Raw genomic sequence first — 12,081 nt, 5'->3', positions numbered from 1 at the left:
AATGGATAACAAGGACCTACTATATCGCACAGAGAACTATATTCAATATTTTGTAACAACCTATAAGGGAAAAGAATATGAAAAAAGAATATCTATATCTATCTATAACTGAATCACTTCACTGTACAGCTGAAACACAGCTATATTTTTTTTAATTCCTTAAAAAAAAAGAAACAGCAGTGTTTTACAATAACAAGCAGGACACCACAGGGCCACCAGTCCCCGCCAGGGATGGGGCCCAGAATAATCCACACAAATAAATACAGAGTGGTTTATAAGAGACCTCCTGCCAGAAGGTAAGCAGATGGCCTCTGCTGAAGGAAGGGGTGGCAGAGGCTCTGCTTCTCTGGCTGCGGCTCTGGGAGGGGCAAAAGCCCCCCTTCTTCACGTAAACACAGACACTTTCCAGACCATCATCCAGCCCGTGGACCTCCTTTCTCCTAATCGGAGAGTGGAAGAACAACTGAGAAACGGCCACTAAGCCTAACCGTGACCCCTTGGGGCAAAAGGGGCTGATGGTGGCCACGCTAGAGGGCATGAGAAGGTAAGACATTGAACGGGGACAGTCCAGTGGTTAGAACTCTACAATTTCACTGCGGGTGGGGTGGGGGTTGGGTTCAATCCCTGGTAGGGAATTTGTATACCACAGGCCTGTGTGGTGTGGCCAAAATAAATAAATAAATAAATAAAAAGGAAAGAAGATAAACATTTTAAAAAGTGGTATTTCACATGGCTCGGAGGCCTGGGGCCTGGCTGCCAGCTCCAGCAGTGGGCTGCAGCTTTGTGACTCTGGTGACGAAGCCACAGTGGGTGGTCACGAAAGAGGTTGTGTCCAGTCTACAACTAGCAGTTAAGAAGCGCTCTAAGACACAGTGGTCAGGGCCTCCATTTCTTTTCCTCCTGGGAGTCACTCACCAGACAAGTCTGCCACTAAATCTCCTTTCAGAAAAGTGCACCTGTGGACTGGCTTCAATCACCACCAACAACAAATGAACGAGATAAGCAATGATGATAGGGACGTCCCTGGTGGTCCAATGGTTAGGACTGTGCTTCCAAAGCTGGGGGCTGGAGGTGGGGGTAGGTGGGGAAGTGGTGGAGGGTTTGACCCCTGGTCAAGGAATGAAGGTCCCTCATCTACAAGGTACAACCAAAACATTTAAAAAAAAATTTTTTTTTTTAATTTTTTTTAAAAAGGTAAAAGCTGGGAAAAATGATGCCCACAAATATAAAGACAGAAGACGTACATGTTTTCTTCTTACTCTTTCAAAAGCGCTGAACTGCAAAATATTTCCTGATCCCTCTCACTCACCTCGGGCTTGGAGAGTCCTGGTCCCCGAACACTTGGAACCTGGTTCCACTTGCAATACCAATTAAAGAGGTTCATTGACTATGCCACACAACTTCCTGCTCTAATGATTCAACAGGCCAGGAGATGAGCAGTTGCTGGGAGCACAAAGAGACATATGGCTGCCAAGTTCTTTCTGGCCGACACCACAGACGAAGAGGCTGCTCCACTTCCCCATGCTGCAGTTTCACAAGCTGACGGAGGGATTTCCTCAAGCCCCATATGGTATGAAAGCCTCTACTGGGCTGGAGTGGTTTGGAACAGCAAGGGGGTGGCTAAGAATGACAGATGCTGGCAAGGAAGCAGAAATAAAGATGGGGGCCTGGGAGTTTTCAGAGGAGAGAGGATGAGGAGCCAGAACTGGTTTGAAATGGAAGAGACCATGTCCTGAGGCCATTGCTTCTGGCGGGGGGACAGGGTTCTTGTGGTTTGTATCATGGTGGAGCCCCCCTCTGTTGACATTCTTAGGAAAGTCTGCCCACATTCACCCTGAGCAGTGTGTTTTTGCTGGAACACTTGAGCTCTCGGGGTCTGCCACCTCCTCTGAGAAATATGTCACCTCATAGGTTCAACCCAGAATGTTTAAGTTCATACCAAAGAGAAATAAATTCTGGGGGGGGGGCGGTAAGGTTAAAAACAAAACAAAAAGGAAAGAGAGGAACCCTAGGAATAAGGACTTTGGGGCAGGAGAAGGGCTGTTCTTGTGGGTTTGGGGATTCCGTTGGCAGAAGCTGCACATCAAAGCAGTGGTATCTTCCACTTTCCCCACTCCTTAGCCAAAAATGGTAGACGTCATCAATTCATCCCCCCACAACCAGTCATCCCTCGTGATTCAATACAAAATGTAAGGACATCAAATTTAGGAACTGGCTATAGCTGATAAAAGGATTCTTGCCAAAAACAAACAAACAAACAAAACCGCCAGCAAGGGTTTTTGTTTTAATTTTTAAATTTTTAAAATAAAAACACAGGGAATTCCCTGGAGGCCCAGTGGTTACAACTCCGTTCTTCCATTGCAGGAGGCACGGGTTTGATTCCTGGTCGGGGAACAACGGTTCCGAAAGCCACATATGTGGGCTGGTCAAATAAACAAACAAACAAATAAAATTAAAATCCATACTAGCAAACTGTCTTCATCTACAACAGGCCTTCCCTCAGGAGATGGTGTTAGTGCAGGTTCTCGAAGGAGGACAACAGAGCTCCCCTCGCCTCCTTAGTTCTGGGTTGGCTGGCAAGCCATGACCTTTGAGCTCCAGGTTCTGACTCTCTACTGACTCTCAAACTCAGCACTTGCATGACATATCCATCACAGATCTACCGTCCACAACTGAACCCCTAGGGCCAGGTACCACAGTGAAAAGATCCAATGAGAGAGAGAGAGGGAGATGTCACAAATTATGGGAACAAGAGAACTGAAAGATGTGAGGTGATCCAGCAAGTCAACAGCAAAAGGGATCCCCACCCTTCTAGAATCCTACTGCGTTCTTTCTTTCAGGGCTCAAAACCAAAGACCATATTGTAGCTCTTTCATCTGACGACTCCCTCCAGCGCACTGAATCTTACGCTGCTTTTGCGTGTCAGTGCCTTACACCTGGCAGGTACTCAGTGCATCCTGATGACCACGACGATGATGACGACAACAAAAAGGATGGTGATGTTCAGGCCAAGGAAGTACGTTTACTTGCTTCTCCCCTTTGACTCTACAGATGCAGCATGAAAAATAAGCAAGCTGGTATTTTGTTCTCACGTATTCATCAGGGTTTCTAAACAGCTACTAAATAAGTTACTATCCAAAAAAGAAATCAGGCAGATAGGCTCAGAACTTTCCTCGAATGCAACTGTGTAACACCTATGAACCCGAGTGCTGTAAATTACAAGTCAGCAGGGTGGCAGGGTTTCCATGTCCTCTCTCCCAGTGAAATAGGGGCCGGAAGTATGGTTTCTGAGCATTTCAGAGATGTTTATCATTTCAGCACCATCCATACCTGCTCCACCGTGGAGCTATTAACACTCAGCACATTACTCCTTTCAATTTCCTATTTGATTGTTATTTCATCAGGGTTTTTTGTTTGGTGTTCTTTGGTGTTTTTCTTTTTTTTTTTTTTGCCCTGGCTGCACAGAGAGCTCTGTTTCTTGGCAGAACTTTCTGAGTGCCCAGTTAAACCCCTTGTTACCACTTTCCTGCTTCAGGAAGTCCCCACAGAGCCAAATGACAAGGGGAGGAAAAGAAACATTTACAGTGATGTGAGAAATTCCCAGTCAGGAAAAAAGAGATCAAAGAGGGCAGGCATAAGGGCCCATTCTGCCTGGAGTCAGGCACGGGAAGGCCCGCCATCACCTGGGCTGGACCGGTCCATGACGGGAGCAACATTACCTCACTGGGAACCCGGGGAGCCAGGTTGCCATGAGCCCCGGACCAGCTGTGTCCTGAGCAGAAAGACTCGCACCCGACACAGAGCTGTGCTCACCATGTTGCAAGATGCCTTTATATAGAAATGGAGCGTGTGGCCTGCATTGTTCCCCTCCGTCAGCTCTTGAAATGAAAGGGTTCCATGGCACAATGAAATAAATAACAGCAGGGAGAGAGAAGGAGGGAGGTAAATTGTTTGGAAAGTAGAAGACAGGGTGGAAAAGATGAAATTCAAGACAGATGTGTGAGAGCTGCAAACATATGTCCTTGAATTTATGCATCCAAGTGATTCATGTAGAATAAGAAAGAGCTACAGACCCGATACAGAAATAAATATGGGAGTCAGTACAGAACAAAGTATTACATCCTCTATTCTTACAAAGAAACATCCGTTCACATCGCTCTCTCTGCTAAATAAAGCTGTCACAAAACAGGGTGAGTGAAGGATCTGAGATGAAATTATTAATTAAGCCAAGGGTCTCTACGCTCTCAGCAGGATGTCAATCACCACCGATTTATTTCCAGTGACTGAATGCTGACGTCTTATCTCTGAAAGGTATGGTCACCATTTGCTTTAACATCAGCAGCATTTTAAAAAATAGCTGTATTTGCCAAGTTAATGTCTGACCATTAAGAAAAAAAAAAAACAAACAACAATCTAGCAGGAAATTTAGATGGGCGTTTCCACAGAAACACAAAAGTCCAAGACACTGGCCGGAAAGACATTTTTACAATGCAGTGTTAGTTAGTGTGTGTTGTTTAACTTCTAAACAGCTAACTCCAAGGGGCCACCACACAATTGGTTCCAAATGCCTCATTCTGGGAAAAAAAACACGGGCGGCCTGCCTCGCTGCTTAACGGCTCTCGGTTTAGGACTTCAGATGGTAAAAAGAAAAACTGAAAACAGCAGGAAGGCCCCGGTTGGTTGTGAGGTGTCCTGGAGAAACGGGGGTGAAGCAGGGTCTGAGGATATGATGCAGGAGGCCGGAGGCTGAGTTCCCAGATCGGTCAAGGTCACGCTCAGGAGGACGTCAGGCCTCCACCCCGCACAGGCCTAGGTGCCCATTCAACAACAGACATTTCTCAAGTGCCTAAAACCTACCAAGGACTTCCCTGGTGGTCCAGTGGTTAAGACTCTGTGCTTCCATTACAGGGGGCAAAGGTTCAATCTCTGGTTGTGGAACTAAAATTCCATATGCTGCATGGTGTGGCCAAAAGAGAAAATCAATTAATTATAAAACTTACCAAGTATTTATGCCAGATGCTGTGGGGATATAGAGATTAAGGACAAAGATCCCCGCCTTCAAGGGAGAAAAGGAATCTGGTGAGTTCCTGGACCTGCTCACCATGTGGACATTCCACCTGGATGCCAGTGCTTGTCCTGCTCACCCCGCCACCGTCCCCACAGCAGGGACCCCCAGGACATGTCTGGTCACAGATGCCTGCAGCAGGTGTGGACACTTGACCTGAGACCATCCCCACTTGCTCCTGGGAATTTAGAAACTGAACACAAAGTTGGATTCAGTAAGGGCAGAGCTCCCCGACCAGTGATCTGCAAAGAGGTTAGAGGAGGTGCCATGTTGATCCTCTCAGCCCTAGGGGCAGCCAGATCCCCACCCCACCCTGCCTGAGTCCCTGGCCTCTGGTGACAAACTGCCTTGTCCCTTTATCCCAGAAGACACACAGCGATCACTTTCTAAGTGTGGCAGGGATGTGAAAAACGTGAAGTCCATCTAATCAAAGCTATGGTTTTTCCAGTAGTCATGTATGGATATGAGAGTTGGAACTATAAAGAAAGCTGAGTGCCAAAGAATTGATGCTTTTGAACTGTGGTGTTGGAGAAGACTCTTGAGAGTCCCTTGGACTGCAAGGAGATCCAACCAGTCCATCCTAAAGGAGATCAGTCCTAAGTGTTCATTGGAAGGACTGATGCTGAAGCTGAGGCTCCAATACTTTGGCCACCTGATTTAAAGAACTGACTCACTGGAAAAAGACCTTGATGCTGGGAAAGATTGAAGGTGGGAGGAGAAGGAGACAATAGAGGATGAGATGGTTGGATGGCATCACTGACTCAATGGACATGAGTTTAAGTAAGCTCTGGGAGTCGGTGATGGACAGGGAGGCCTGGCGTGCTGCAGTCCCAAAGAGTTGGACACGATTGAGCGACTGAACTAAACTGACTGACTAGGCGGTGGTGGAGTGGGGACACAAACTCATGTAAAATGGAGACAGGAGTAGCCCTGGTGGACCAGGGACAAGCAAGGAAGCGACATAGTATTACAGACTCTTATCCCCACAAAGGAACAGAAATGGGACAGAGTGGGAGACAGACACCAGGGAGTCGAGAACCGAGAAACAAATGAAACTGCACAGCCCCTGAGGGAGAGAGGGACCTGTTTCTGAAATCCTATTCTGGTCCCACCGCATCCCAGCTGAACCCTATTTCCTAAATCTGGATGCTCATGTGATTAACAACTGAGAGCCTGCCCCAAACCACTGATGCCAGCTTGAGCGAATTTCTGTCCTTTGTAAACAACTAGCTAAGACAGATGTGGGGATATGTGTGCACGGAGGGCTCTGTGTACCATGGAGGCCTCACTGCTTCAAACTCTGGTGAAAGAAAAGCAAAATGACAGTATGCTGTTAACCCTTTCCAGTCTCTTTCTTACCGAAGCCCCTTCTGTTGTCGCCATGGGATCCTGGGGCCCTGGGGAACAAACGCGTCCCCATGCTATGGATGCAAAAATGGAAGCAAGATGACTCACCTAAGCTGATAGAGCAAATGAGGACAAGGGCCTCTGCTCTCTGCCAGCCACAGACTTAAAATACAGTGCTTCTTACTTGTGAGCCTAAAATACTGCATGCGGATGGGAGAAAAATCAGCCTGCCTCTCTGATGTGTGGATCTCAGGGACGGTGGCTGTAGTGGACAACCTGTCACAAACGTGCACAGAAGAGGACTTTTTTTTGTTTGTTTTACATCTATGCGTATTTCTTTATTTTTAAATTTTATTTTATATCTTCCTTTGGGAAAAGCAACAAGTTACATTCAGTGAAGTATTTTTTTATAAACATTTATTTAAGATTATATATTTCCCCCATTCCCAATACTTTGGCCACCTGATGTGAAGAGCTGACTCATTTGAAAAGACCCTGTTGCTGGGAAAGATTGAAGGCAGGAGGAGAAGGGGACGACAGAGGATGAGATGGTTGGATGGCATCACTGATTCAATGGACATGAGTTTGAGTAAACTCCGGGAGGTGGTGATGGACAGGGAGGCCTGGTGTGCTGCAGTCCATGGGTTCGCAAAGAGTCGGACACAACTGAGCGACTGAACTGAACTGAATATATATATATATCTTCCTCCCCCTCCAACCCCATTCCCAAGGCGAGGGTGGCTCTCCCTCCAGGAAGGTTTTGCATTCGCTATGGCTCCAAGAGACTCTGCCCTGAGATGAGCCAGGAATGAAGAAAACCTGAGGTTTCCTCTACAGACAAGATGAATGGTTACTTAAAAAAAAAAACCACCACCCATGTCCTCCACATTCCCAAGGTGTAACAGCACATGCGACATTCAGGAGCAGACACAGAAAGTCTTTACCAACTTTCATTCTCCAGCTTGGCCAGGGGCAGCCCTCTGCAGACACTCCCAGGTCCAAACACGCCAGAACCTTCCCGTGGGCTGAAGCCAGAAGCCACCAGGGCTGCAGAACCCAAAAGGACAGAGTGTGTCAAGTTTCTGCGGTTGCGACTGGACTGGTTTTCTCCTCCGGATGCAAATATCCCAGTGAATCAGACCTTGAATACGCCACTGATCACTTGCTTGGGAAACATAAACTGCTGAGGCCTTCTGAATAGAAACCACACACAAATTGATTCCCCAGGAGGAGCACGGACTCTCTGGGACACGCTGACCATTTTCAAGAGCACAATAATCCTGTCAACCTTTAGCAGGACCGAACTGTTAAATGTCAGCAAGTTTCAGACCAGGCTCCAGACCACCCAGGGAATCATCCGTGTCCAAGAGTGGGGAAATTCAGTCAAGACACCGGGCTCCAGTGCCCTTCAGCTCTGCTCTTTGCTCACAACAATGAACACCCAGAGCTCCCCGGACTGAGGTGATGGAGGCCAGAACCAAGGGTGAGGCCCAGCTCCTCTGTAGATGGCAGAGAAAGGCCCAGGGAGCGGGGACCTGGGGGACAGAACGAGCTGGAAAGCCGAGGATCCCAGCAGGGTGAGTGCGTGGTTCCCTGCGTCTCCCAGTCATCGAGAAGGGCAATCTGAGAGAGCAGAGGGAAGCCGGCCAGGCTGGGCCAGTTAGCTCCCTTCTCTGAAAAAGTCACTTCCGCTGCAAACAGTGAAGAAGACTATTCTTGCCTCACAGGGTTGCTATGAGGATTAAACATAGATGGAAAATCCAGATGGCTCCTTCCAGGCCCCCCATACTTCCCAGACTCAGTTGTTCACATATATCATTTCCGGTTTGTATCCCCAGCTCTCTTACTTAGTTTGCTTTAAATAAGCCTTTATTGTAAAAAAAAAAAAAAAATTTTTTTTTTGAAAGGAAATTTGATCTTGCTTTTGTAAACAGAAAACCAGTATTGCTTACCATAAATAGAGGGTAAGTGTCAAAATAAAAAGAGCAAAAGCCCAAACAATTATTACATTGGATCTAGCCCCCCTGTTGGCTGCCAAAGGCTCTGAGGTCTGCTTTCTCTATTGAAAAGGAGATGAGCGAGTGTTCCCAAGCTGTAAAGAAGGGGTGTACGTCAACACTTACTCCTGATCTAACCAGACATTTGAAACAGAGAATGGAAAAACATGATGTAGTTTAACCAGCGGCTCCGATCCCAGTAACAGCCCTGCCACCTCAAATTCCTCAGGTCCTTTGCCAACCGAGGCAGTGGCGAGAAAGGGGGATGGAAATCCAGTGGGGCTGGCTTACCCCTGCAAGCCAGCAGGGGCCCCACAGAAAGCTCTTCGTCAGGGAGGAAAACCTGCTGGCTTGGTCTCAGCTTACCTGCCACCTGGGGGCATTGTGATGACTTCTCCCCAGGAGACTGGGTAGGGAGAACCCGCTTTGGCCACAGCCAGTGGTGTCTCCACCAAGGAACCTCATAAAACTCTCCCTGACCAGGAAACCAGCAAGGTTCCCCTGAGCACTTGGGGTTACACTTATGCCAAACCTAAGTACATCTACCCACAGAAAGGGGGCCTGGAGCTCGGCAAACACTGCATATTGGCAGGAAAGAGCTTCCCCAACAACAGTGAACTTTGTATTTCCCCAGAAGACCTGCAGCAGCAGCCCCTGGGGTGATATAGATTTGGGGGCCCCACCTCTGACCCACTGAATCTGACCTCTCTGAGGATAAGAGGCAAACGTGCAAATCTTAAGGAAGCTTCCAGGAAATGCTTATGCCCACTGGAGTCCCTCTGCCCGTACAGCCCTTCAATTCCCTAGTTATTTTTCTTTTTTTGGCAGATGGGGGAATCTACCTAGTTCCTCAACTAGGGATCCAACCTGCACCCCCTGCAGTGGAAGCATGGAATCCTAACACAGAACAGGCAAGTACCCCCAGTTCTTTCTTACTCATTCTGAGAATCTCAGATCAAATATCACTTCCTCAGGGGAGCCCACTGCCCTGTTTTGACTCGCTCAAGTCTAGACCAAGTCCCCCGGGTGCACTTCCCTCGTAGCCCCGATCACCATTTTCATGATCTGTTTGTGTGACTTGTCGGATCATGTCTGTCTTCCCTACTGGCCAGCAGAGCTGCGTGAGGGCAGGGCTGACCATGGAGCCTCTAGGACCGTGCCTGGCACAGAGTCTGCACACAATAAAGATATTCATTGATCACATGAACAAATCTGGAATCACTATTTCTAATTCTCATTTCCCACCCTAGCTTACTCTTCTCAATAATGTTCTTCAGCTCCTTGAAAGTCCCCATTACAGCAGGTCCTGGGAAGTGGAGACTCTGTTGCTGAGATCTTTTAAAGGCTTCCCAAGTGCTTAGCTGAGTAGAGCTGTAAAATTTTAGGGACCTCCTGGTGGTACAGTGGTTAAGGCTCCGAGCTTCCACTGCACGGAGGGTGGGTTCGATCCCCGGTTGGGAAACTAAGATCCTACGTGCCTTGAAGCATGACCAAAAGAAGAGTTTCAATTTTCTCACACACTGGCATATAGGAAGAGGAGAGGCTGTGGCCCCCGCTCTTCTCACTCCCTGCATTTCCTGGGTCCTACCATGTCCTAACATGACAGCTACACCCAGCGTTACATTACAGGTAGAGGAAGGGCATCACTTTCTACCCAGTCCAAAATGTAATCCCTAAGGCTAAAAAAAAAAAAAAAAAAAAAAAACTGTTTCCCTAGAATCAATTTATTCTGTAAGTGCTATTCACAAAATAAGTTTGTTGAAAAGTTTTGTTTGACATTAGTACAACTTTCTCTGAAAATATGCCCCAGAAGAAAGCAAAGCAACTCTCCCATTCTTCAACAAGTATAGACATAGGCCCCCTCGGATCCACCTCCAGTTCTGGCAGCCAAATACCCACAAATGCTTAGCTCTGCCGTGGGATATGTAGAATAAATTAAGTTTTGGGGGGAAACATAAAACAAACCTCTAAGTCTAAAGACGCTGTGTACCTTGGCAAGGGGAATGTATGTGCTACAACAAATCCTAGCCGCCGTGCCAGAGAACTCAATCAAAACCAGCAGAAAATGATTCCTGTCATATGAGACAGGCCAGTCAACAGCAGTCCCCGAGGGGAGATGCAGATAAGGGGGTCCAATCTAGCCTTGCATCTGCCAAAATTCTTTTCCATGATGGCTGAAGAAAGAAGAGGCCTAAAACTCTCAATAAAAGAATGCAGACATTCTAAAGTCAAGGCATCTGTAAGCACAAGACAAACATCAAAGCCCTCAGGAAGGCTTTCTTACTGAGGTCTTTACCTCTGGGAACCTGACTGGACTGGACGTGCTCCAGCGAGAGAAGAATCCTAAGTCATTGTGCAGCACGCTCCAGGCTGCGATCTTACCAGGTTTAAAGCAGGGCTCTGCTGGTCTCATTCAGCACCTGTCTTTCACTAGAAACTCCAATTTCTGTGGCTGAGCTCGCCTTGCCTCTGGATGGCCAAGTTCACTTGAACCGAGGTAAATCCGAGCTAATTAGTCTAGGAGGCCCAGCCATATCACCCACAGTAAAGTGAAACTGACTCATCCTTGGTACAAGAGACGACAGAGAATACTGATTAGTTACTTGCTTAATTAATCAGGGTTTCTCAGGCTGAAGTTTTACACAAGGGACAGGCTACTCCACACCCCTGCTATAACATTTTACCACTATTCTACGGAGAAATCGACCAGAAACATCAGACGATCTGTGGCTTTGAGGGACCTCTCCCTTCTTCAAATAGGAAAAAGGTCACAGGCCAAGGGCATGAACTCAAGTCTGGGCTATGGAGGCTTATTTACAACCTGTACTGTAACAGTTCAAGAATCACTATCAGAAATATTTCCTGGGGGAGTTGTTTCAACAGATTAGAACAGGTTTTCATTCTGGCTTCTCTTCTTTCATTGAAGGCATCACTCAACAGACCACAGAAATTCCTCTCTATGAGGTTCCTGGAAGAAATGCTCATGTTTTTCCTAAGCAGCTGGTTTTATTTTATCTTACAGATATTGGGGATTGTGGAACAATTTCCCTTTTCTGAGCGGCCATTAGGAAATTTGTGAGGGGCCTTCCCTGGCAGTCCAGTGGCTGACTCCATGCTCCCAATGCAGGAGGCTGGGTTCGATCCCTGATTAGGGATCTAGATCCCACAAGCTGCAACTAAGACCTGCGGCAGCCAAATAAATAATAATTTTTTTTCTTGTTTAAAAAGGAAGCTCATGCGAAACCTTATGTTCCCATGTAGCAGGTGTACAAGTCACCATGACCAACTGTTAATTCTATTTTGTCCCTTCCTTCTTTATTTTTCCTATTTCATTCATCGATCTTATTTCCAAGTCTAAATTACTTTGCTTCACCTTTATTTTATCATGCCATGGTTTATGCTTCCATATAAGTCAACTTTGGAGAAGGCAATGGCAACCCACTCCAGTACTCTTGTCTGGAAAATCCCATGGACAGAGGAGCCTGGTAGGCTGCAGTCCATGGGGTCGTACAGAGTCGGACACGACTGAAGTGACTTAGCAGTAGCATAAGTCAACTTAAACCATTTTTGGAATAATCATTAGAATAAGTAGGCATGCATTCTGTTTCTAGAGGAAACCTCAGTACCTTGATTCAAAATGAGGGTTTGTTGTTTTTTTAAGACATATGTTAA

At 46.9% G+C, this 12,081-nt stretch overlaps 1 protein-coding gene across 2 annotated transcripts in view; it reads right to left on the bottom strand.

Moving 5' to 3' along the window:
* NXN (nucleoredoxin) overlaps positions 1-12,081 on the bottom strand; it is a 161,724-nt gene that overhangs the window by 35,808 nt on the left and 113,835 nt on the right. Inside the window, exon 1 of one of the 2 annotated variants that reach the window (XM_069603056.1) lies at positions 1,310-1,519. The exons of the other annotated variant lie outside the window; for it this stretch is intronic. Coding sequence (XP_069459157.1) covers positions 1,310-1,384 — 75 coding nt within the window. The 5' untranslated portion in view covers positions 1,385-1,519. Of the gene's footprint in view, positions 1-1,309; positions 1,520-12,081 lie in introns of those variants that run through there. 2 annotated transcript variants of the gene reach the window in all.

Source organism: Ovis canadensis, chromosome 11 (genome assembly GCF_042477335.2).
Source record: "Ovis canadensis isolate MfBH-ARS-UI-01 breed Bighorn chromosome 11, ARS-UI_OviCan_v2, whole genome shotgun sequence".
NCBI classification, from domain to species: Eukaryota; Metazoa; Chordata; class Mammalia; order Artiodactyla; family Bovidae; genus Ovis; species Ovis canadensis.
Note: the sequence above shows the minus strand (reverse complement) of the source record. Positions and strands in the feature narration are given on the sequence as shown.